This window comes from Stegastes partitus, unplaced genomic scaffold, assembly GCF_000690725.1.
Source record: "Stegastes partitus isolate 25-593 unplaced genomic scaffold, Stegastes_partitus-1.0.2 Scaffold248, whole genome shotgun sequence".
Classification (NCBI taxonomy): Eukaryota; Metazoa; Chordata; class Actinopteri; family Pomacentridae; genus Stegastes; species Stegastes partitus.
Window position 1 is genome coordinate 150,106 of NW_007577979.1, and position 26,201 is coordinate 176,306.

Consider the following 26,201-nt stretch of genomic DNA (forward strand, 5'->3'; position numbering starts at 1 on the left):
AGCCTTTATGTTCTTTCTGGTCAGAGTAGTCTGCACCTTGCAACTCCCCCATATATGCCGTTTTTGCCCAGTGTCTTCCTTATTGTGGAAATATTTTGTGACCTCCCACACACACACACACACACACACATATACATAAATATATGTACATATATATGAAAGCAGAAATTTACAGCTGTGTGCATTTGCAACCTGTAATCTGGCCTTTTTTTGTTGCTTTCGGAGTCGTGTCTTCTTCCTCTCTGAGTAGCCTTTCAGCCCATGTCGGTACAGGAGTCATTTCACTGAGATTAATGACACTCTCTTACCAGCTTCAGCAGCATCTTCACAGGGTCTTTTGCTTTTGTTCTGGGGTTGATACGCACATTTCACACCAAAACATTTGTTCTCTGGGACACAGATCCCGTCTCTTTCCTGAGTGGTATGATAGCTGGACATTCCCATAGTGTTTTAAAAGCAGTGTGTTTGAGGTGTGCCTCCAATCATCTCAGATGTTGTCAAGTAACCTATCAAAAGTTTCCAAAGCCATGACATCATCATCTGGGCTTTCCCAAATAGTTTGAAGGCATAGTAAACTTAGTGTATGTAAACTTATGACTTCGAAGAAAGTAATAACTTGTCATTATTGTGGCATTTAGCAAATAGAAATAATTTTGGGAATCCTAACTGACCTAAAACAAGAAAAGTTTAGTCTGATTTCAGCTCAGACAGTGAGAAAAAAAGTTTGTCCTTTTATACAGTGTATGTAAACTTCTGGTTTCAATATTTATGAGTTCTCCCTTTAAACAAACTCACAAGTTCACAAGACCCATTGTAGAGACACAGAATGCAGATATACAAAGGCCATGTCAGCAAAGTTTAATTTGCAGGAGTTTTTTTTTTTTTTTTTCATTCTTTATATATATATTTTTTACAGGCACTATGGTATTTATACATTTATTATAAAAAAGATAGGTGCTAATTCTGAGATAATTTACAAAAAGTGACAAACAGTGATCTCCCTGCTGCTGCATCCAAATCAGACATGTAAACCCTGCTCTGGGCAACTCTTCTTCTTCAGTAGCTTCAGTCCCTTTACTAGTTGGTAAGATGTGCTTCCTTGTATCACAGCAATGAGTCGGCATCAGTCTTGTTGCGGTTCTGGAACAGTTTCATACTGAGGTGACCGTCTGTACAGACAGTAGTGCTGGATCATGAAGAGGATGTCAAACACTACAGAGAACAGACCCAGACCAAACTTTGTAGGATCGCCAAACACCAGCCTCCACTCATCTGAGGAGTGACACACATCAAAGTTAGTACAAAGACCAAGAAACTTTAATACATCCAGAATTCTGCTGCCTGCCTGCTCACCCACTCCAACACCCGTGATCATATTACCCCCATCCTTCAGAACTTCCACCGGCTCCCCACCCCCCCAGTGAATCTCTCAATAACCTGGCTCCCCCCCTACCTGACTGAACTTCTCCACTGGCACACTCCCACCCACACCCTCTGCTAGAGTAGAGCGTGGAGTGTTTGATGCAAAAAGAGTCTCCAAGAACCCTAAAATTTCCTGACAGGATCTGCAAGTAACTTTATAACTGTTGGTGTCAAAGTGCTGGGTCTATAATTAAAAACAGAAATCACACAAATTTAATCTGCACTGGAGGCATGTCAGGAAAAAGTTTTTGCTGTCTAAAAAACAAACAAACATTGAAACTGTTTCCTAGTGAACACACAAGCAAAGAGCAGACCTTTTGGAATAATGTGTCCTGGACAGATAGAGTAAAGATAGAATTGCTGTCTGCAGGAACAGTGGACATGCTTGGTGCTGGAACCTCATACCAGCTGTAAATCATAGTGATGGAAATGTTCTGGTTTGGGGTGGCTTTGCTGTCTCAGGAAGATTCAGCTATGACCAGCTATGTCTGTTTACGACTGGTAAAAATCATATTTTGAATAACAGACTATGCTTCAAACTAAGCATCGACTCACATGAGACCAGATACCAGATAAAGTACAGCATAGATAATACATCATGAACTACAATAATTACCATTGTTGTAAGACTGTAAGATCATCTGTAGAATACTGAGGGTTCCACCAGTGAAGTCCAGCAGCACGTTGCCAATACTCCACCCCTCTGTACTCTTTCTTCTGTAGTTCATGTATGCCTAGAAACACAGGCAGAAAGCCACCAGCTGTCAGTGACAATTCATCTGATCTGCAACCAAACCCAACAGGATGCAGGACAAAGTTTTGCATAGCATTCAGCAGACTGTCATCATATATGTTGTATTAATGAATTCTGAAGCAAACGTGGACTGAGTAAAAATGCATGACATGCTTTCTATCAGTACGAGGAGAAAAACAAAGAAATGTGTACATAAGAATCAAATTATGTGCTGCGTTGTTCTTTGAAAACATTTCAGTTCCGTTTATTGTTATTCAACTGACTATTTTTGGTTTGTCAGTGTGAATGTGAGGAGCTCACCTGTGGCACATATTTGATCAGAGTGACTGCTAGCTTAATATAGGAGAAATAGTAAAGGTAGTCCAACCAGGTGATTTGTTTGGCCACAGCAAGAAATAAGCTGATCAAAGCAAATGTCCAGCCAATCAGCAACAAGAACAAGGCCGTCCACGAGACTCTCTGACTCCCCCTCTGGAAAAGACAAGACACAGACAATTTCACACCAAAACAGTCGAGGATGTCCTGCCAGACAAACTGCCAGGACAGAATGACAGAATCAATCAGTTCAAGTAGTTCCACAGATGCTTATAAAAAACAAAAAATATAACTTTCCTGCACTGTGATGACCCCCATGGTGAAGTCATCAGTTAAATAGAGAGTCATGCCATCCTCCCTACTGTGAACACTAAACTGTCCATGACTAATTAATTCAAATTGTTTCTACTGCCTTGTTTTTAAGTGCTGTTCTGTGATTGATTTTCCTCTGTTCTTGTGCCCAACTCAGCATGCTCTCTATTCCAGGGCAGTGAAGTATTTGACATGACTGATCCAGCAGTGGATTGGTAGAGTCCACTGCAAGAGCTGTTTGTTAACCTAACTTAAAAAAAAAAAAAATAAAAAATCATTAATGTCTGTTTCACTGCCTACCCTGATTAAAATTTTAAAACCAGACTACAACATTGCAGTAGGTTCAGAATCAGAATCAGAAAGGTTTTATTGCCAAGTAGATGTTTTTCTTCTGCTACATTTAATTTGTGGGTCATTTTACCTCATTTCACTGAATGAATGAATGAATGAATGAATGAATGAATAAATACATTTCACACCTGACCATCTTATATCTATCAGATTTTTTCTTGTACATACATAACATGCATATGTATGTTATTAATTAAAACATGTAACATTTTTTATTACATGTGTAATAATGTTTTGAGAAAAAAATTGATAGAGAGAGGTGGGGTTATGGTGACTTTGCATTGTTTTCTTTGCACCAATTTGTGGATCAATGTTTGAAGTGCCGAAACTTGAAAAATAATGTAATCTGAGTCCTGAAATTTTGCAGGTTAGCTGATATGTACATATTGGTCTTCAATGGTACACCCTTGCTTTAACAGAATAATATTATTAATAATAATAATAATAATAATAATAATAATAATATTATAAGTAAGGGATAATGCCCGACGAGGTGTCCATTATCAGAAATTAATGGACGACGCGGAGGCGTGAACCGTCCGACGCGAAGCGGAGGACAGTTGCTTCCGCGAAGTCCATTAATTTCTGATAATGGACACCTCGAAGGGCATTATCCCGCTTATACCATGGTCACTTACGAAAGATATTACTAAATAAATATTAAATCAATTATTAATATGTTAATGTTGTTTTTTACCGTTAAAATCGTAAGTTTTCCACAACAAGCGGCTGAGCGGACTATTTCATGTCTCTCGTTGTGACGCGTTGCCAAGGTAACCGGTCGGCCGCAGCTGTTATATTAGGCCTAAGTGGAGGGAAGTGAGATGATTGCTTAACGTGAGGGCAAGTGCACCTCTTACCGCTTGTGTGTGTCCAGAGGATGATGCGAAATATAAATATATTTAACGTATGTTCTGAGTTTCTGTTGCCACGTTTACCAACTGCCGTTTGAGTCAGCGCATTAATTTAGAACAATCAGGTTATTTGACCGGAACTTCTTTATAGGTGTCCTATATCACTTTTTAATGGACACCCTGCAGCCAATCAGAATCGAGTATTCACCCAGACCATGGTATAATATATAATATAATATTATTATGCAAATTTGGTCAGAAGATGTCCATGTTTTTTTTTCTACTCCAATAAAACTTTTATTTTCACGCTATGAGGCTGAATTTCTTTCGACTGTAATTGGCACCAACAGGAGCTTTAACAATGTACTGTGTACAGTACTGTGTACTGTGCCAGTCAGAGACATACTGTACAAGAAAGAAAATATAAAAATTAAATTATTTGTATTTATGACCAATATTTGAACATGCATTGAGGAGATATGATCGGTGAAACCGCTCCAATAGTGGTCCTGACTAGAAGAGTTACATAATAGTGTTATTGGGCCAAAAGAAAAATCCTGGTTTTCTAACTCATAGTCCTTCCAATAGTTTTATATGCAGTGGTACCATAAGCAATCACCATGCTTATTATCTATATGTCAGACATATATATTTTAGTTGTTTTTGAATTCTTTTTTAAAGATGTGTTTGAATTCATTATAACCTTGGTGGCCAAGACTTTGTCACATAGAAACATTGTGTTTGGAACCTTGGTAGCAATACTACATGGTGCCCTGGTGTCTTTATGAAATCCCTGTTCAAAGTTGTGCATGAGCAATTATGTGTGGAAAATAAGTTTCCCTGTTTATTGCCTCTTTATGCAATATTGATGCCCATGTTATGAACCATATGAGTGGATTTTTCTGAATATTCCAAAAGATGCTGATGTCATACAGTTTGAATGTATATTTTGTAAATATTTGCGGTTAAAACGGGTTAAGCAGAGGAAGTTCTAAGAACATGTTCTGTTGGTGATAAACTTAGTTGTGGTGAATCTTGCTACGACCTGGATTACACCCAAAAATTGAAACGGTGCTACATCTTTTATACACTTTGGTTTAGATCAAAGACACACCTTGAGCATTGTTTATTACACGTGTACAGCATGATGTTAACTGTGAACCACTATTTCATTCACGCTTAAATAATGTTTCATTTGATTTTAAAAGCATAAAATAAATCTAATTGAAAATGAACGTGAATACTTGGTACCACGTTTCATAAAATTATTTGAAGGTCTTTGACTAACCATGATTTTTCTTTCAGCCCAGTAACATTATTATATAACTCTTGCCGTTGGGACCCATATTGAAGTGGTTTCACTTATCATACCGACTCAATGATTGTCCAAATATTGGCCATAAAATAAAAAAATTTCATTTAAACTTTTTTTTTTCTCATAAAGTGTGCCTCTGACTGGAACCATACTCTACATTTTTAAAGCTCCTACTAGTGCCAATCACAGGAAAACAAAAAAAAAAATCAGCCTCTTGGGGTGAAAAAAAGGTCTTATGGTTGATAGAATATCGAAATAGAAAAAAAATGAAAATGGTTTGACCAAATTAGCACCATTATTATTGTATCAAAGGAGGATTGTACCATAGAAGACCATATGTACATATCAATGACCCTGCAAAATTACAGGACTCGAGCTACATTATTTCCCAAGTTATGGTAGTACAAACATTTCTCCACAGACTGGTGCAAAGAAAACAGTGCAAAAACTGACATGACCCCACCCCTCTTAAAGAATGCTTTAACTCAAAAACTAATGTTACCCATGACCCCAAATTCTACACATGGTCCACTAAATGAATATTCACTCAGGGGGAAAAAAATCTGTCGAATAGAAGAAGGTCAGGTGTGGGACATTCGGTGAAATGACTTTTGTATGAAAAGCGATCTATAGAAAAAAGTCCGACTGACTAACTGATCATTTCATTTTCACTCCACAATATTCTTTGAATTACAGACACTCACCTCATACATAACAGCCTGGCTGATGTAAACCAAACAGAGCAGGACAGCATGGAGACTGAAGAAAACATCATTAGCATTGACAGGGTTGATTCCATTTGGGTTCCTCTTCAGAAACTCCTCCTACAGGACAGGCACACTGCAGCTTAACAGAAAACAGACACTACATACTGGACATGCACTCAAGACCTACTGCAGCTCCACAGAAAGGCAAGATGTGTAACAGCTGAGCATATACATGGTCCACTCTAGGCATAAAGTATACTGTATACACACATCAACAAGAAATACGCAGAACTGGCTTTACATTGTGTTACATTGGATAATCTATAAAGAAACTGTTTCTCAACCTTTGTCCACCATTTTTAACATATTCTATTGTAAAACGACTTGAGTTTCAAAGCTTGAGTGGCCTAGGAGAAAATGTTTCTGGTTAGGGAACTTGAATGTGACTTTTAGGAGCTTCAGTAGAAAGCAACCTTTTTTTTAGGTTCTTGTAGATGTTTCACCTGTCATCCTCGAGCCTTCTTCAGTTCTAACTGACTGATGGGGAGTTTCAGATGTTTATAGTCACTCTGGAATGCTGGTAGAAAACAGTTATATGTTGTATGTTATGTTATAGTATATGTTAATATTTTTATTTTACCAATCAATGCCGTTGCTTATTTCTAACTGACAGCTGCATATTAAACCTGTTAAACTTTAAACTTCCATCCATTATCTATACACCGACCAATCCTCACTCGGGTCGCAGAGGGGTTGGAGTCTATCCCAGCTGACTCAGGGCTAAGGCAGAGGATACCCTGGACAGGTCGCCAGTCTATCACAGGACTTAGAGACAAATAAGCACACTCACATTCACACCAATGGACAATTTAGAATCACCAATTAACCTCAACATATTTTTGGATTGTGTGGAGAACCCAGAGAGAACCCACACTGCACGGGGAGAACATGCAAACTCCACACAGAAAGTTCTCGGGTGTCCTAAACAGGACGCAAACCGGGGATCTTCCAGCTGTGAGGTGACGGCGCTAACCACCGAGCCACCCAGCTCTAAACTTTGTATACTAAACCATGATATTGTATTGAAGTGCATTTAGGTCTGACACTGTCCCATAATCCAAGATATTACTTTAATTTTTGGACAGATCAAAGTAAAATAATGCTGATTGAATTTGGCAGCAAATCAGGACAAAACATAAAAACGTATTTATGAGATTTCTGCATCACCAGCTAAAAACATGTCGAGTTGCCGTGGCAAGGGGATGTTACAGTGTGTGATATTGTTACTACACGGCTTCATCCAGTGATATTTGTAACACACAACAGTTTTACAGATAAACATATCGCCTTAGCTGAGAATCTGAATCACTCAGAGAGAATCGTCAGGAAACGATTTGGTTAAAGGGAGACGTTTCTTATAGCTGATGTAAATCCAAAACTCTAACCATAACCTGCTCCAGAAAGATTAGATCCACAGTATAAGTTACCATGGAGATCTACCCAGGTAAAAAGAGAGCCACCTTCATGATGCTGAAAACTCTGACTTTAAGCTCAACATACCTGCTAATTCAGTAATCTGACTTCATAGCACAGCCCTCAAGCAGTCTAACAGCAATGACAGGAATGTTTGTGGATCTGCCAGTTTACACAACTAAAGGATATGAAGCTGCCATGTCAGCGGTGACTCAAGATATTGACCCTCTCTTCTAGTTGGAGAGACTATGCACACTTGAAACTCCTTGCCATTCAGTTAGAACTGAAGACGCCTCTTACATTAGAGGTAAATGTGTTTGATATGATGTGTTCGATGAAGTTACCTTTATGTAAGGCACCCAGAACAGCCCTATGTTAAACACACTGTAAGCAATGAATCCTGTCAGGTTGAGAGCGAGGAAGTCAAAGTTGAGACCTACAACGCTGAAGACAAACACATTAGTACACTTCTGAAGAGGAAAGACAACTAGATAGAAAGACGTCCTGTTTTTGATGTCGACATCTGGCCACTAAGTCACCAAAATGTAAAAGTGAACTATGTAATGTATAAAGCAGAGAAACGTCAACAGAAACACATATGAAGGCCATTTCTAAACAATTAACCAGCTGAATAAAAAGTCTGAAAAACTCTTTGTTGCTGGGATTCTTGTCCTGCTATAGGATGGAGTGCTGTCCACTGGGCTTGGAAGCATTTTAGTGAACTTGATCAGGAAATCAAACACTCCAGAATTTATTTAGCTGTTGATATCATTTATATCATCCCAGTTATCCTCTGTCCTCATTTCTTTAAGTGTACTTCCTTGATTTCTCACCTCACCTCCCCTCTTCACATCCTATCAGAGATGTGAGTGGAGGAAGCCAGGAAGAGACATGAGGAGAGATGAATTCAGGAAACTGGCATTTTATAAAAGAGAAAGTTTCACATTTCCAGTGCAACTACCTACATTTTCTGGATTTGTCTTTACCTCATTGGTTTTAAGAGTGTATTGGAGTGCTTGCATACAGTTTCATACAGCACGGGGGTGTGTTGAGATAGTATTTCATCAAAGATAACGACATTATTATCTGACAGTATTTAACAGTTCAAAACTTAGTTAAATTTAAAGAAAGACAGAGGACAGACAGAAAACTACCTTTTCCTCCTCCAGTTTTCCCAAGCTTGTGGATAGAAAGACACCGACCAGGCCAGAAAGTAAATCCAGCCAATCACTTGACTGATTATTGACAGAATGTTGCTGTGGACCACTATGAAGCGGATCCTGACAGGGAAACTAGAGAAGAGACAGTCAGGCTTACAAACACAAAGAAACTGCTCAGTGGATACAGAATTATTAGCTGACACACTATGACCCAGCCCGTGTTCTTAGTACAGCAGTAGCTCCCATTAGCGCAGTACACAGCAGTATTTCTCTGCCATGTTAGCAGTGCACCTCCTTTTCAGCTACAAATATTTCACGAGTCTCATGAAAGTCACTGAGCAAAACGTCACGTATTCTTTGTACAAGTTTGTGCTCCACTCTTTTAACAGTTTAATAAATTGTTTGTACTGTCTGCATTACTCAAATGAAGAGTTTACGAATAATTGTGACTGATGGATTAATAACCAAACAGGAGTACGATAATGTTAGCATCAAGATTCAGGTTACAAATTTGCAAAGCAACGTAACATACAAAGTGCATGATGGACAGAATAACAGCAAACCAAGTGATATACAAGAACAACACAGTATGTGATTTTTTTTTTTTAAACAACAGTCTAGATCAGGGGTCTCGAACTCCGGTCCTCGAGGGCTGATTCAAATGATCAGCTCATCATCAAGCTCTGCAGAAGCTGGATAACGATCCTGATCATTTGAATCAGGTGTGTTGGAAGAAGGAAACATCTAAAACTTGCAGGATTGCGGCCCTCGAGGACCGGAGTTCGAGACCCCTGGTCTAGATAGTACATAAAACGGATATGATGGTACCTCCACTCTATCTCATTGCAACTCCCTTTTTTAAACAAACAGGGATGCAGAGCAGTGCAAGAGTGAGAATAGAGAGGAGATTGCCTCTCGTGCTCGTCTCTTGAAGAAAATCAACAATTTTATAATAGTTTTTCTATTACATTTTTAACTGTATGTCACTGCATCTGCTTCAATATGACAAACCTGGTAATTTATCAATTAATGAAAGAAGTGTTTCAGAAGTGAGTACATCCTATATGCAATACCACCTAAATGTGAAATGATTCAAAACTGGATCACCTTGCAGTAATTGCATTACTTCTAAAGATGACAAGTAGAGCGTTTCTTCCTACAACAGATCAAAACTAAATAAGACTATAGACTGTGGTTCCAATCAGTCTAACTGCATCAACATGGTTAAAAAATGAACGGCAAAACAATATGGAACAAAGGGCTGTGTCCATCTGCATGTCTGCATCATAACTCCACATAAAAATAAACTGCCAGAGGAATTTGTGAAAACGTGTTCACAGATTGAAAATAAGACAGAAAAGATTCATGTTTAACTACCAGTCAAAACACAGTTGCAGTAGTAATTAGGAGGTAAAACAAAGCCACAGCACCACTAATCAAGCCTGTATTAGCGGCCCTTCCTGAAACGATGTCACAGACAGCAGTTTGCACAATCTAGTGCTGAAAAACACAAATGGAAGTGTTTCAGACTTGGGCAGGGGTTGATACTGGAAATCCACATTTCAGTATCATTTCAGACAGTGTGAAATGTCGACGGTCCCTAACATCAGTCTCTATGGACAGTGTTCAAGGACAAAAATTCTGCTTTTTCTTCAGTACAAGCCTGCAAGATGAAACTGTGCTTAAGAACATAAAAAGAAGCCTGAAAAATATTGGGAGTGCATATTTGGCCAGATGAGACCAAGATAAATGTTTTTCAGGCCAGATGGGATCCAACATATTTAAGGGCTGTTATTAAAAATCCATTAAAAAAAGTATTGAAAACAAAAGATCTGAATCTCAGTAATGAAAGATGTGCTGACTTCTGAGTTTTTACTGTGGGGTCTGTGTTTTTACAGAGTTTTAGAATGGTAAATTGAAACTGTTCACATTTTATTGAAATAAATACCCTACTGTTCAGCTTAGGAATAACGGAATTACTGTAAGATGATTACATTTTGAATCAATGGACATTTTACTGATAATAAAAGAATGTATTCTCACTTCCGTTGTGTACAATAATTTGTCAGGGTATGCTACTTTAGGACAGATACCCACCTGTTGAGTTCTGTGTTGTTGCTAAGCAGGTATGTGGTCACCTGACCGACATCATGAGCGGTCACATTGAAACTGACTGAGGTAGTCTCTGCTGGCAGCAACACCTAAACAAAAATACAAAAGAGACTGCATCATCTCTGGTAAGTAATAATTACTTTCTGCTTCCCTCTGCTATGTTTGCTTTTGCTGATTCATGCAATTAATTTTGCAAAAACAGAATAAGCAAGAACAGGCTTTGGCAACAAACACTGACTCTCTCTGCAAAATAAAAGATATTGTTGCTTCCATCCCCTGAGGAAAATATGAACTAATCCTATATTTGCAATACATGTGCACATTTATGGAGCCATTTTTTTTTTTCATATGAGGATGGTGTCAGAAGGGTAGAGTGGGGTGACTGAAAACACTAGGATTGATCATCTTCTCTGTTCATTGTCTTTATCAGCTTTAGTTAAATGCTTCGAATTTGACCCAAGGATAGTAAAGAGTGTAAAAGTTGAGAGGATCATCGCCGGAAGCAATTAAATCTAACATTGCAGCTGGCTGTGGTTAAATGTACAACACACTACACCTACCGTAATTTCCGGACTATTGAGTGCACCTGAATACAAGCCACACCCGCTTAAAAACAAAACAGGTTTTGTACATATATAGGCCGCACTTGTCTATAAGTCGCAGGTGTCCACGTTGTAACATGAGATGTTTACTAAGAAAGATGTCACACAGAAAGATTTCTTAAACTTTTAATGAAATACTTACCGGTAACATATACAAATACGGACAGTAAATGTTTTTTTCCCAAACAGTGCCTGTAACACGGCTGGTTAAGAAAATAAAAAATACAGTAGCCTATCAGGAAGAGTCATTGATCGCTTCATCTTCCTCCTGCGCACTAAAACCACTAAAGTCGTCTTCTCCATTGAACAGCCTCAGAATTACTTTGTCCCACACTTCCTAAGTCTCTCTTTCATTGATGCTCTCAATGTCACTTTTGTCTTGTAAAAATTGTAAAAATCCATAAATTAGACACATCATTGTTTAAGCCACAATGTTCAAAGCGTGTGAAAAAAGTAGCAGCTTATAGTCCGTAACTACACAGTGAGAGAAAAAGAGATGTTTACTGCTTGGAGTGAAGTGCAAAATCAAGTCTGCATTACAATCATTTTAAGTGGTGCAAAGTTCAGTGATAAAAAAATACAAACTTAGAGCCAGACTTGCACAAAAGCCTAGCTTAAAATTATGTTTCCGTGCTTCAACATGTATCATGTTTTTTTAATTTTTTTATATTTTATGTCTTACCTGCTCAGGCACTGTAACTATAGATGAGTAGTTCCACTTGGAGCTGTAGGTTACATTTAATACAATCACAGCTGACTGGTTGACAGGTGAACTAGAGAAAAACACAAAAACACAATCAGAACAATACTTATCTTGACAAATGCTTTTACAAATTACAGCACTATGAACAACCACCAGGATCTAGAATTTAAATTTAACTTGTGAAATATACTTGTTCTTTTAGTTTGTCCCTACTTTGTATTCACACTTTTGTGGTAGCAGTACATAAGCAGCTTTAGTACAGTGTGGACTAGACTGTGTCTTACAATGTAGCCAAGGACGGATTCAGGAAAAACTTGTTGATGAACAAGAATTACAGCTATCTATGACTTAGAACTGTTAGGTATCAGAACAAATTCTACAAAAACTCAGCCCCTTACCTTTACAACTTTCTAGAACATTTATCATGTTCTGAAAATGCTTGCATTGCACGAAGAAAATATGGTAAAGGCTTTTAGTAGACCGTGTAAAAAGCTTGTTCACACTGTTGTGTGATGGTTTTCATGGTGGAGCCTCTCTCAATAATATTGTTGTGATGATGATCAGTCTCTAGCACCATTTATGTCCCACACACGATTTCATTGCTGTCACTGCAAAAAACTACACCTAAAATTTATTTTTCTATCTGCTGCCTTAGATCAAGAACCAAACACCTCTTGGAACTCGTCAGTCATGCTATTACAAAAAAACAGGTGATGTTAACTCTTTGGTGTCAGTTTAAAAAAAAAAAAAGAGAAAAAAGAAGTTAGACAGAGGTCCTTAAGGACAAAAATGTAACAGTAAAAAACAGTGAAAACTATTTATTTTCCCTAAAGTAAACCCAAAGCGGAAAATTCTTTTGATAATCACAGTCTAGGGTGTGCCATGAGTAGCACCAACATCGATTCTGATGCATAATAACAATAACAATAATAATAATAACTATTATTATTATTATTATTACATTGTCAGATTTTTAATTTTGAAAAAAGGGCTAAAAAATGTTGAACGTGCACGTTTCAGTATGCCATTTTGAGTTTTCCCTTTTTGCAGTGTTTATCTTCTACTATGCAGTTTCATTTTCAAGATAGGCTAAGAATGAATTTGCCCACACAGTTAATCCCAACGATCAGCTGAATCTCTGCCCCCTACCTTTTGCCAGTTTTCATGTGGAAGACGGCTTTTATGATTTTGAATTTTATTTACTTTAGATGTTTAATTCATCCAGGTAAACAATTTCTCTCACAACACACAGACATTTTTGTTTCCAATATTTAAAAATGGGAAGCATATTAAGATTTATATCTATACTTCCTTCCATGTAGCCTGTACTGAGATCTCCCTGTGCGTTCTCCAAGTTCTATTTGAAATTGCATTTGCTTGTGTTTTGTGGGCGTGCCTATTAGTGAATTGCCAACGCCATCTGTACAGTCCTTCTCAGACATGGGATATGTAACACTGCTGCTTCATAAAAGTGAGAGCAGCCTGCTATCCAGACATAGGTTACTTAAATGTTCCTCACAACTTGGTCCAGACGTCCCCATGACAGTGATGGAAAGAATCATGGCGTGTATGTAATATTTGTCATACACGTGAGACTGGACAAAACATTACATACATACATAATAATGCAATATTAAACACAACTATAAACTAAATGCAGCTTATTAAACTGTCTACTTAACAACCTAGTTTATTCATGATTTTATAAACACTGTAAGTTCTGTCTATGTGTGACGATAATTAACTACCACTTTCAAGTTAAATAAAAATATCTTAACAGCTCTGATGGAGGTCAGGACTCAACCTGAGGACACCTGATATACAAGAAATGATTTAACTGGAGCTGACAAACTGTGACTCCGTGTGAGGTGCTCACCTGTTTGAGGTGAACCAAAGTACAGTGTGGCCTGCTGTTAGATCCTGATTGATCCTGTCTCCATTTTGGGGAATGTTTAGAATTTTAAGTGATTAATAAAGTGATTGCTGGTATTCTACTTGCAGAAATGCACACAATTCTGTTTCTTAGGAGACACTCACATGGATCCTGCTGCTGTCTGGTGCTGTAGGTATTTAATTAACTCTTAAGGAAAAAACATCACAAACAGCTCGAAGCAACAAACTGAACTTGTGAACTAGATTACAATAAATGTTGGTGAGTCTCGTTATTCTCACATTACAGTCTGCCTTCACCACAGTTAAGCTTTGTTTTTTTATCGACATTTCAGTTTGTACATGATGCGACATTGCTAAGCAAAGTAAATTGCATAGACGTGTAAACCTTTTCATTTGCCATCTGTGATGTTTTGGGACCATCATTAGTACTGTAGTGCTGAAAAGCATATCCCAGATTGTGTCACACAACTCAAAGTACTGTTGCCTGTGCATGCCCATTCAATAATGCAACAGCAAGAAGTTCAGACTTGTGGTGTGGTAAAAGTGATACAGAAACATAATCATGTCCAACCTAGTAAGACTGCTGTTGCACTTTGATAGGAAAGTGAGCAGGGTGCTGACTCAGACATGAAGCTGCCACGCTCAGATTCAATAAATTCACAGAAAGGAGTGCATGTCTAAAAGGGGCTGAAGTTTCAGCTATAATGTGAATATGACTTTTTAAAAATCTTGAGTAGACTGTATTTCTGTGGTTACCTGGAAGTAATAGTGATGTTGGCTTCAGAGTATTTCTCCAGTGTGACAGCATTCGGAGCAGACAAGCATACTCTTGACTCTGGAGGACAGAAAAGAAAATTACAATATTTGTTGTAATGCATTTTATTATTATTTTGTATTTTTTACTCGATTAAAAAAACTCAATGTAAAAATACAGGAAGGTTTGACTCCATGTTGAAACAGGAACCTAACTGAAACACAGTTTTCTGAGTGGACCTCGTGACCCCACTGTGAATAGCCAATAGTCATAACAGTCAGTCACCAGAGTTGTTGGTCATTATCCACAAGACCAACAGCTGAGCAGCGAGCCATCTCTTTTCCATGCCTAAACCAGCCATCTCTGCCAAGTGACAACAACCTAAAAGACACAAGGCACCCAAAGTGTGTTAGTAAACAGAGTAATCCCGTTCACAACTATACTGCAAACTATGTGACTCAACTGCTACTTCAGGTGAAATGTAGTGCACATGAAACTGCTCGCACACGTCTGAGCTGGGCTGCAATTCTAAAGTAATTTTTCTACAAAGAGTACAAATGTCACGTACAGTAAATTCAATTATTTGAATTTCTATAAATAACAAAAAACAAAACAAAACAAATTTTAAAAACAAAAGAAAGACAATTTGAGTAAATACACAAGATTAATACCCTAATAACACCTCAGTAATGTCACAGGCTGCTCGCCTCCATGCAACTCTACATTGATGCAGTAATTTGTGGAAATATAAGCTATGATTGCCAAAAGATTTCTTCTACTCGTTTCCCGTCATTATAACGACTCCAAAACGGCAAACTCAATTTGAGTTTCCAAATTCTCACCTTAATGTTTGAGCAGAAAACCTGAGCCCATCACGTTTACAGAAAGATGTGAACACAGTAAGTTGTTGACAAAGCAGCGTTAGCCTGCAAAGAGCTCCGTTTTTGAAAACATTCGGTTTGTCTCAACCAGTGACAAAATTAATAAAAAAACACCCTCACCTGAGTTGTGTTGTTGCGACAACTTCCGCAAATGATCACGAGACGAATTTGCCCTCTTCTTCTGTTTTTTTCACGGTTAGCCATCATCGTAGTGGTGTGTTGCCGCCACCGACTGGTGGAGCTGGCATTTACAACATTTGTTAAAGCTCCTTCATATCCACACTTCTATACTTATAACCCTTATTTTCTGGGTTCTTTTGCTGAATGTCTAGCTCAGAAAATCGTAATTTTACTTTTCTGCTATTTTATTTACTTCTAGGCCAATGTGTGCATGGACATTTGCCGGAATGAGTCTGGGCTTCACACTGTTTCAGTCGGACCTTTACTGAGGGAACACCCGTGTTCGACCTTTGAGTTACTACTTCCTGTCTGGGTGGAACAGCGTTCGACCGGAGTCTATTTGAGCTGTATTACTGAAAGCTAACATGTTTTCAGTGAAGCTCTGTGCGCCATCTGGTCTGTTATCACGGTAAGATTCGCAAAGTAATGTTTGAAAATGCAAAGTATAATTAATTCTTCAAATTAATTGAGCAGAAGATTCAAGGACTTAATTTAAAGACGAGTATTAAGTTGTCAAACAGCACAAGTCACCAGTTACGCCACATGATGGCGAATGTGCTCCTCTAGCATAAAGAAATGTCCCTGAAACTTGATGTGGCAGTGGTACATTAGACACTTAGAGTAATTTTTATTTGTGTGTATGTCCGGGCAGGTGTGCTTGCCCTGTGTTTACCTGCACAGGTTACCAGACAGCGTTGGCACTCAGCGCACGACTCGGCCAGGCTTCGCTGCTCCACACTCACACCGCTCAGCTGAACTCCAACAGGACGTCCGTGGTGCGCTGCGGTCGCCCGAAGTATGAGAGACTGTACCCCGTGATGTTGGTTCGTCCTGATGGAGCTACAATCAACATCAGATACAAAGAACCCAGACGCATACTCACGGTAAGTACACCAGCTCCTTTATGCACTGCTTCTATGCAGCGCTTTCTAATAAACACTCTTTTAAGAAAATAAATGTAAATTTGAAATGACTCGGGCTCCGATTTTGCCTTGGCTTCTAAATTGCAGGATATTTTTGAAAATTGTTTTTTGTAATACAGATAGGGCTGTCACTAACAACAATTTCTCTATGGATTGATCGATCAACTATTTAACCGATTAGCTGAACAATCTGAATGAATAATGTTCCTCAAAAAAAAAAAGTAAAACAACCAATCATTTAAGTTAATTTTATTTTGAAAAATTGTGTGCAATTGTATAATGCAGCACAGTTTGAAATGGGAGCAAAGGTATACATACTATAGTCTGAAACTGTAGAGTTAAACTGCAAACTCCAACAGGATAATTTCTTTTAAGGAGTTATTATTTAAATCAGTGGTGCAACTCCAAAAGAACGCCTATTTAATTTTTTTTTTTTGAAAAACCCTTAAACTGAAAAAAATTCCATCTGTACATTACACAAAGTGCAATATAGACATGGTGGATATTTCACAACCACGAAGCAGCTAGATTATCTCCTTTTTTCCTTGTTGTATAAATGCTTTCTGATGTTGTTCCGCCATTGTTTTTCCACTCGTGTGGGGAGTCTGTCAGACAGTGTTGCAGTTCTAAAATCGCTCTTGGTAGCTGCACAGCAGCAGCTTTGAAGTGACTGCCGATTAAGATGTTTTCTTTATGAGTTTCAGTCTGAATGTCAGACAGCAGAAACAGAAAACAATCAACATATAGGAGCACCTTTATTAGAAATTCAGCACTGTTAAGCATATGTGAACACAGAGAATAGAGATAAACAGATATTAAGTGTCTCCTTTGGTTTCTCTTCAAGTGCTCGTGTCTTGCGTTGTGCTGCTGTGGTTTGCTGTCCAAATTCTGCAGTGTACAAACCACCCTTTTGTTCTGTGATAATTGGAAGTACTCCCAGGCTTTGGAAACTTAAACACTGAACCAATTTGAACTTTGCTGCTTTCACCTCTATTTTCTAAAACTGTTGTGCAGTTTAATTAATGACTGGAGATAAAAACAAGTGACATCATGATGCAACAATTACGCAGACCCTGAAGAAAACTACTTGTTGTAATTTTTTGTAATTTTTTAAAAACCCTAACCCTAACAAACTGAGATTGACACATGACTTTGTTATTATGCAGACTAATCACAACAGCCATGCCATATTTATTTAACCCCTACCAAATATTGCTCACTTCTGTTTACTAGTACAGTGCTACCGAATTCTTACAAGATGTGTTAAGTCTTTTGGGAAGTTGATAATGACACTGAATTTGCTTTAGCTGTGACAAGGATATAAATCCTGCCTGTCAGTTGTGGTAAAGTCAAGACACTTCAAGTTCCAAGATGCACAGGTGGCAGCATCGTATGGAAAAAATACAGTAGAACATATGAACATGTTTTTTTAGTGCCTTCCAGTGAACACACATCAAAAGTAACATATACGTAGTTGTATGCAAAGTTTTGGGTAACCTGCTACAGTGCCGTGAAAAAGTATTTGCCCCCTTGTTGAATTCTTTTTTTATATTTCCCCCACTTAAATCTTTAAGACCATCAAACAAATTTAAATATTAGACAGAGATAACCAAAGTAAACACAAAATGCAGTTTTAAAATGATGATTTAATGTTTTAAGGGAAAAAAAGCTATTCAAACCTACCTGGCCCTACGTGGAAAAAGTAATTGACATCTATCAGTCTGGAAAGGATTACAAAGCCATTTCTAAAGCTTTAAGACTCCAGCAAACCCCGATGAGAGCCATTATCCACAAATGGAGAAAACATGGAACAGTAGTGAACCTTCCCAGCAGTGGCCGGCCAACCAAAATGACCCCAAGAGCACAGCGACGACTCATCCAGGAGGTCACAAAGTAACCCAGGACAACATTTAAAGAACTGCAGGCCTCCCTTGCCTCAGTTAAGGTCAGTGTTCACGACTCAAAGATAAGGAAGAGACTGGACAAAAATGGCATCCATGGCAGAGTTCCAAGGAGGAAACCACTGATGACCAAAAAGAACATAAAGGCTCATCTTACGTCTGCAAACAAACATCTGGATGATCCCCAAGACTTTTGGGAGAAGATTCTATGGACTGACAAGACGAAAGCTGAACTTTTTGGAAGGTGTGTATCTCGTTACATCTGGCATAAAAGTAACAGCATTTCAGAAAAAGAAAACACACAACAGTCAAACATGGTGGTGGTAGTGTGATGGTCTGGGGCTGCTTTGCTGCTTCAGGACCTGGATGACTTGCTGTGATTGATGGAACCATGAATTTTGCTCTCTACCAGAAAATCCCGAAGGAGAATGTTTGCCATCAGTTCATGACCTCAAGCTGAAGCGCACTTGGGCTCTGCAGCAGGACAACGATCCAAAACACACCAGCAAGTCCACTTCTGAATGGCTTACAAAAAAAAACAAAATAAAGGTTTTGGAGTGGCCCAGTCAAAGTCTACTTTAGTCCAATTGAAATGTTGTTGCATAACCTTAGAAAGGCTGTTCATGCTCAAAACCCCTCCAGTGTTGCTGAATTAAAACAATTCTGCAAAGAAGAAGAATGAGCCAAAATATCTCCACAGAGATATAAAAGAGTCATTGCCAGTGATAGAAAACGTTTGATTTCAGTTGTTGCTGCTGAGGGCGGCCCAACCAGGTATTAGGTTTAGGCAATTACTTTTTCACACAGGGCCACGTAGCTTTGAATAGCTTTTTTCCCTAATAAATAAAATCATTTAAAATCTGCATTTTGTGTTTACTTGCGTTATCTTTGTCTGCTATTTACATTTGTTTGATGATCTTAAACATTAAAATGGGGAATATATGCAAAAAAAATAAGAATTTGAGAAGGGGGCAAATACTTTTTCATGTCACTTTATGTCCATACTTAGAAATTCCCCTGTGGAAGATATCATGGCTTGCAAATGCTTTTAGTTGCCACCTACAGTCTTTGTTTTCTTGGTTTCTAAATGTATTTATTTATTTTTTTGCCTCTTTTTTAAAACTTTTTTTTTTTTTTTTAAATAACAGAGCACTATAAATTCTGAGACACTTTTTAGGTTGTTGTGTATACACAGCATGTGTAGGACCTATCCAAAAATTTTATGTGATGTTTTTGTCGGGGAATGTGCGGACCATTTTAAACGCATCACCTGAGTGTGTTTAAGGAATGTGTGGTAGAAGTAGATAGAAGCCAGAGTTGAGAAAATACTGATGATCGTCAGCTTCTTTATCAGACCTGACCTATATCTGCTAGAGGACACCCCATGCTGACCACATTTATATTTATGTATGTTTTAAAGTGCAAACTCTTTTGCAACAATCTTCTTTCTCACAACACTAACCCAACCCTCTTAATGATAGTTACAGAGACATAGCATCATCAGATATCTTTGATCAGATAATAAAAATGCAGTTCATTTTTCATTTTTGCAAGTTAATTTGCATTTTTCTTGTGTTTTTAAAGATGCCAGTCAATCTGGCCACTCTGTCTGAAGAGGAACGTCGAGCTCGACAGAAAAGGAGAACAGTGAAGAAGACCATAACACAGACAGTGGACCACTATGAAGATGACTTCAAAGCGGACAAATACAGCCACTTATGGAAGAAGAAATAACTTCTTTATAAATTAATGTGTTATGTTTTGGCTCTGTGTTCAAGAAAGAACTCTGCTGCCACAAATTTTGTTGCTGTGTTCTAATTAAAGTAAACTGAATTGAAACATTGTGTTGCAAGGTCTCTGCTGTTTGCTATTTTGTCAGCTGCACATGTCCTACTTGATAGACCATTACAAAAAGAGAATAGCAGTTTACCACTGAGGGACTGCAGCAGCTTATAGTTAATTGTAAATGAACCCTCCATTAAAAAACATTCTTTTTTTTGGTTAAGGTGGAATCTGTAAATCTAGGATTATTCTGTGATACTGTTACTACTTAGGTATTAATGAGATTTAAATAAATGGCGTGTGCCAGATTTACCTTCCCTCTTGCTTCCTCAGCCTCCTTTCCCCCTGTCACCCCTACCTGGCCCCCTGTCTTGTGCGTAAACTTAAACGTTCACAGGACACTCTGGAATAGTGTTTTGTCTACTGGCTCGAGCCACTTCTTCCATTCACACGAACTGGACAGCTAGTGCACTGAAAGGAGATATGCACTGAATTTGCAAACATTAAACCTTTGGATTAGACTTTGTAGGCAGTTGAAGGTTTTGTGTTGTAATGCTGCTCAGAGTAGTGATAATGTTCCCTGTGCAAGTATGTGAGTTGAGGCTCTTGCAAATCTGCTGTTTAATCATCTGAGTACAATCACTGGATCAACTAAATAATTTGAAATGTGTCCGCATGATTATGAATCAGTAGATCGACTAAATAACTTAAATGTCCAAGATTTTGCTTGAAATGTGATTACTGGAAATACTAAAATACTTAGTGGAAAAAGAACTGGAGCAGGGCAGCAAGGGGGAGTGTGAGTGTCTGAAAAAGATTCAGAAAGATACAAGAACACCTGCTGAGAGAGATCAAAGACAGGGCAACATTCAGAAAGGCTAGAAAAGAACTTTCTAAGGGATCAAGACTAGGGCAAGTATAGGAAAAAAACAGACAAATGCTATGTCATGATGGAATTTGCCAAAATTCGGCTAAGGGCAGAGACAATCTCAAAGTTGACACCCTCAATTCCAAAAGTAGAATTTCAAAAGAAGGAGCCCCCAAAGAGGATAAAAAAATCTGAGAGGAGTTAGTTCAGTCCCAGGACTAGCTCATGGCTTGAGCTGTCATTTCCTGCCTTTTGACAAATCAAACCTTTTTGCACCATAGTCTGCTTGACTCAAGTGTTATTTTGAAGGCTTTTCTGCTCATTACATTTGGCTATTTTGAGTGGATCTTGGTAGAATTTTTGAAACTTCAATTTGCAGATTAGATTTATTATTATGTATGATTTATCATCCATCCATCCATCATCTATACACCCTTTAATCCTCACTAGGGTCGCGGGGGGCTGGAGCCTATCCCAGTTGATTTAGGGGGAAGGCAGGGGACACCTGGACAGGAAGCTGGAGAACCTGGAGAGAACCCACGCTGCACGGGGAGAACATGCAAACTCTATGCAGGAAGATCCCAGGTGTCCTCACCGGGATGCAAACCGGCGACCTTCTTGCTGCGAGGTAACAGTGCTAACCACTGCGCCACCTTGCAGCCCTATGATTTATCAGATTTACCTAATTTAATACAGATTTTGTGTACACTGCTGTGTCTATGAAACACTGAGTACTAATGTGCTTATTGTGCAACAGCAAACATGTTGAGAAACTACAATAAGTATGTTGGTTGCAGAAGTATGTGCACAAACCACAATAAATTATACATACCTACATACATACATACATACATACATATATTTATATATATATTTAACTTTACAAGCATATAAGCCTACTCATTGATGGAAGAAAAATAAATTAATCTGACATTACGGAGCCTCTTTATTTCCGGCAGGCCATAAACTATTTAAACGGTAAATCAAGCAAGTTTTATTGTCTCGTACTTCATACTCCAAACCAGCAGGGGGCGAGAACGCGTTATACACGCAGTTGGTAAGGCTGCGAACCAGTATGAGGACGTTTCTTTCGTGTCCTTGCTAAGTCCAAGATGGGGTACTGGGATCTACCAGACGGCACAAACTGCGCGGAAAAAACATGGATCATTACCAAACTGGGCACTGCTTTGGGTAAATATCAGCATTGATCAGACATTTTTGAGTCACGTTCTCTTAACATGCAGGGGTGTCGTGCTGTGCCGTAAAGGCAAAGCAGCTCTGTGCCCGAGAAACGCTAATCAGTTAGCCTATGCTAACGCGTTTGCGCTAGTAGGATTGCCCAGGGTGACTATGTTACATTGAGTTCAGATTAAAAACGACGCCGAGCTCTTTTAGGTTCGAAAGTTTCAGTGTTTATTTTCTATTAACAACATGTCGTCCCAGTGTTCACAACCTGAGATGATACCCGTTTGTGAAATGGTAGAGTTGCATCTGTTAAAGCAACTGCGTTCTCAAAGGACAATGTTAGCTTCTTTAGGCTAACGTTGCAATAGCTCATAACAACAACCGGGTGATGCTGGCTTTGTCAGAAGGCTGTCTACATTACTGTTCAGCCTGTCAACATATAGTTGTGTGTGAGTGTGTGTTATGATCAGCACGAGGAGTGCGTTGAGCTGGTGAGACAGTTGCAAAACAGACCAATACAGACAGCAATTGTATCTGTTTGAAATGCATTTATTTCATCAATTAATTTTTTGCTGTGGACTCAGCAATGCTCTGAGGAAAGGCCGGTGTGACCTCACTGTGCTGTTGTCTTAAACATGCCTTTGTATCCACAGACTGGATGTATACTGCGGCTTGACAGCTTAGTGGAGGCAGATAATTGTGAGAGGCTAATTCTAGTTCTCTCCAATCTGTCTGGCTTTAAACCACAGACTGGATCAAATTTGCTATCCAAAACCATTGTGATTATCTTCATATGTAACCCTGCAAGATATTATGATTAACAATATCTTTAAAGGTGATTGTTTTTGATGGCATACTCAATCCTTCTCAGCATGAAGAATACCAGTGTAGCACACATTTCTTCAGAGATGCCATTCTTCAGAGACGATTTTTCTTCAACTGCTTTTTACTGTATGGGTTATATTGATCTGCCTTTCTCTTAGAAACACTCCTGTTCTATTGGATTCAAGTCAGGCAACATACCGTCAGTTTTCACTTTTTTATGTTGTCATGCTGAAATATTCCTCTGGGAGTTAACTTGTCAGCCAGTATTTGGGTATATGTACAGACATTCATGGTGCCATCTATAAATATAATCTCTCCAAAACATTATCCACTCATGCAGCATCACATTCTTAAGTGTGTGCGTCACTGTCAATACTGTGCATTCAATGTGGTAGTCTTGGCCGGTTTCTGGTCTACAGGCCATTTTCTAATATGTTTGTGCAATTAAGCTAATTGGAAATGACAGCTGTACTGAGTTTTGTTCCAGCAATGACAGGTTTTCCAACTTGTGTGTCAGTAATCACAGGTGTATTTACTTATCTTGCATGAAGTTTTGAGTCAGACGTCTGTATTTTTATTTTTATTTAATATTTTGTTTGGGAATTTTTTTGTTTGTTTGTTTGTTTTTTGCCAATATTGTAGTTGAAAGTGGAGAGAGAGACAGGAAATGTGGGGAGAAGAGTGGGGGAAGGACCCGCAGTAAATGGTCGTAGGCCCGCCCAACCTGCTGAGCTATCCGGGTGCCCAAAGTCTGTATTTTTAATATAGCCTCTCTACAGGATAAGGGATAAAACAATTTGACATTTTCCAAGTTGTTTCATGTTGTTTGAACTTAAAAGAGCACATTGTTCTAATAAAAATGTATGATATTTTTTTTAAATGAAAATTAAAATCAGGAAAAATTAGTAAGAATGACAACTGAATATGAGGTGTGTTTTGTTGTTGCTATCAAGTTTGTTAAGTATTTGTTTTCTGTGTGTGTGTGTTGTTGTTTTTTTTTTTTTTTTAGGTCTGATTGGTTCAGCTTATCATATTGTGGCATTTCCGCCTGACTCTGCATTGGTAGGAGCAAGGAGGGCAGCCAATGCAACAGTTACCATGGGTAAATATATTTAATTCAAAAATCCATAATTACACAGATTCTGGTCTACATTGTCACTCACAAGTATTCAGACCTTTTGGCACTTCATTGTCCTTTTCAGAGACTTACAGTTGCCAAATGAAGTGTGCAAAAAGTGAAAGGGTCTGGATGCTTTCTGAAGCAACTGTAAATAAAACAGTCAAACTACTTATTTGTCCCATGTGCCAGTGTAAACTACTGTTTATTTTTAAATGTTATGAGAGAAGGGAGCCGGTATTGTTTTTTCTGCTTTGGATTCCAGCACATTAAGGTTAAACACAATTGTTCAGGGTTAGTTTGAGCCATAGCTGAAGAGTATAGGAATTCAATAACAAGAAAATACAATTTAATATTTAGGTATTGCTGCACTTTGCCACTGCTGCAGTATGCTACCATTAACGTTTAAAATAGACACATTCCTTATTTTCATTTTAAATCTCAAGTTTGGAGTACAGAGCCTGAACACTGATGAATGTGCCCAGATTTCAGTCATGTGACTTAATACCTCGGTTTTTAATAAGCTTAAGTGCTTCACTTTGGATTCTAGTATTTGCTCAGGATGATTGTGGAATTCTGAATTCTCTTTTTGTCGTGCCAGCCACTTTGGGAGCCGTCTTTGGAGTGACATCTTGTCTTCTTGCTGAGGTTCGTGAAGCCCCAGATGACCCTCTGAATTATTTTGCTGGGGGCTGTGCCTCAGGGATCATCCTGGGAGCCAAAGGTAAGTATCAGTCTAGGTGAAAACACAAGACTAGAAAGTATTGTTCTGCTGCTGCTGCAAAAAAGAGGTCATATTACTTAGGAATACAAACTACTTGCTTTTTGGCGAATGTCGCTTTTTTTTTATGTTAGTTTGGGTGGCCTGTGTGACTCATCCAAATCCAAAGAGTTTGTCTTTTTAGGGGGGGGAGGGGGTCAAGAGTCAATGCTATGCATGTCATGGAAGCTCTTTCTGCCGTCCTGATAAGTCAGTTAGTCTGTAAAAGGAAAAAAAAAATCTAGTCACCTGTTAGCAGCAGTTGTGTTTCTGTCACATTACTGCAACACTTTAATTGTAACTTTGTTGGTGGCACAAAGTCTCTCCTTCATTCTTTGAAGCATTTGGAGGTGAGATCACTGAGGTAAAGACAGTTGCTAACATTTTTATTTTAAGTTAGTCAAGCTAATGTAACTTTAGTCTGTGTCACAACAGCTTCTCCATTTGTAAAATAAACAAACAGATCATCCATTAAGTTGTCTGTATGGCAAGAACATTTAAAGAGGATGGAATGTTAATTTTATGCAGATGAATGCAATTCTCCGTTGTACTGACTCCTTAAACTCTGTTACTAATGTGAAGTCACAACAGCATCTTTGAACGAGCTAATCTTTGCCACTCTCTGCTGGTTCAAACTAGATGTCACAAAATAGGTGAAGTCAGTAAAGCACATGTTCTCACTGACTTTTTCAGAGTGACAACATGGAAAGGAAAGAGAAACCACATGAACTCTATGCACAAAATGAGTTATTTATACTGCTTCAACACTGGTCTCTGTATTTGTGATCTGTGCATGTAGGACTAGTTTATGGAATAATAATTGGAATAACAATATCTGTGCTTCTATTTCCAGCCCACAATGCAATGACCGGTACGTCAGCATGCCTGGGTCTGGGAGTACTGGCCTTCTTTACAAAAGTTGGAAAGATGGAAGGATGGAGGGTAACTGGACCCCCAAAACTATAGGAGAAAGATAACTGTAAGATTGAGTTTATGTATAAATGACCTGAGTTATTAAATTGAATAAAGTTCTTGTTAAAATGACAAAACAA

The 26,201-nt window shown here is 38.4% G+C and overlaps 3 protein-coding genes across 5 annotated transcripts; 2 read left to right on the forward strand and 1 right to left on the reverse strand.

The window, feature by feature from the left end:
- Positions 1-827: 827 nt before the first annotated feature.
- Positions 828-15,770, reverse strand: ctns (cystinosin, lysosomal cystine transporter). Of its 2 annotated transcripts, none has more exons than XM_008281855.1 (11): positions 15,729-15,770; positions 15,013-15,108; positions 14,730-14,808; positions 12,060-12,150; positions 10,761-10,864; positions 8,658-8,795; positions 7,848-7,947; positions 6,028-6,147; positions 2,477-2,647; positions 2,039-2,156; positions 828-1,272 (listed from the first exon to the last, which is right to left on the reverse strand). In XM_008281855.1, exons 2-11 carry the CDS (start codon positions 15,086-15,088, stop codon positions 1,124-1,126), a joined length of 1,146 nt encoding a protein of 381 aa, XP_008280077.1. In that variant the 5' UTR covers positions 15,089-15,108; positions 15,729-15,770; the 3' UTR covers positions 828-1,123. The 2 variants fall into 2 exon arrangements, with proteins under 2 accessions (XP_008280077.1, XP_008280076.1); XM_008281854.1 differs by lacking the exon at positions 15,729-15,770 and adding an exon at positions 15,570-15,676.
- Positions 15,771-16,066: 296 nt separating this feature from the next.
- Positions 16,067-24,674, forward strand: mrpl55 (mitochondrial ribosomal protein L55). 2 transcript variants are annotated; one of them, XR_520198.1, is made up of 4 exons: positions 16,067-16,197; positions 16,441-16,672; positions 20,197-20,423; positions 24,664-24,674. XR_520198.1 is itself a non-coding variant. In XM_008281857.1 (3 exons), the coding sequence occupies exons 1-3, from the start codon at positions 16,154-16,156 to the stop codon at positions 20,344-20,346; spliced, it is 426 nt and encodes a 141-aa protein (XP_008280079.1). In that variant the 5' UTR covers positions 16,067-16,153; the 3' UTR covers positions 20,347-20,456. The 2 variants fall into 2 exon arrangements, 1 of the variants encoding a protein (XP_008280079.1); XM_008281857.1 differs by lacking the exon at positions 24,664-24,674 and having other exon boundaries at positions 20,197-20,456.
- On the forward strand, positions 22,320-26,201 carry ndufa11 (NADH:ubiquinone oxidoreductase subunit A11). The gene is made up of 4 exons (XM_008281856.1): positions 22,320-22,453; positions 24,282-24,374; positions 24,991-25,113; positions 26,003-26,201. The coding sequence occupies exons 1-4, from the start codon at positions 22,375-22,377 to the stop codon at positions 26,113-26,115; spliced, it is 408 nt and encodes a 135-aa protein (XP_008280078.1). The 5' UTR covers positions 22,320-22,374; the 3' UTR covers positions 26,116-26,201.

Excerpts from the sequence above, each read along its gene's own strand:
- mrpl55 (XM_008281857.1), top strand. The coding sequence starts at position 16,154 with ATGTTTTCAGTGAAGCTCTGTGCGCCATCTGGTCTGTTATCACG. Across the intron at positions 16,198-16,440 it reads CCATCTGGTCTGTTATCACG|GTGTGCTTGCCCTGTGTTTA; the intron begins GTAAGATTCGCA and ends ATGTCCGGGCAG. Across the intron at positions 16,673-20,196 it reads AACCCAGACGCATACTCACG|ATGCCAGTCAATCTGGCCAC; the intron begins GTAAGTACACCA and ends GTGTTTTTAAAG.
- ctns (XM_008281855.1), bottom strand. The coding sequence starts at position 15,088 with ATGGCTGGTTTAGGCATGGAAAAGAGATGGCTCGCTGCTCAGCTGTTG. Across the intron at positions 10,865-12,059 it reads TAGTTACAGTGCCTGAGCAG|GTGTTGCTGCCAGCAGAGAC; the intron begins GTAAGACATAAA and ends ATTTTTGTTTAG. Across the intron at positions 7,948-8,657 it reads GAAAACTGGAGGAGGAAAAG|CGTTGTAGGTCTCAACTTTG; the intron begins GTAGTTTTCTGT and ends GTTTGTCTTCAG.
- ndufa11 (XM_008281856.1), top strand. The coding sequence starts at position 22,375 with ATGGGGTACTGGGATCTACCAGACGGCACAAACTGCGCGGAAAAAACA. Across the intron at positions 22,454-24,281 it reads CAAACTGGGCACTGCTTTGG|GTCTGATTGGTTCAGCTTAT; the intron begins GTAAATATCAGC and ends TTTTTTTTTTAG. Across the intron at positions 25,114-26,002 it reads GATCATCCTGGGAGCCAAAG|CCCACAATGCAATGACCGGT; the intron begins GTAAGTATCAGT and ends TTCTATTTCCAG.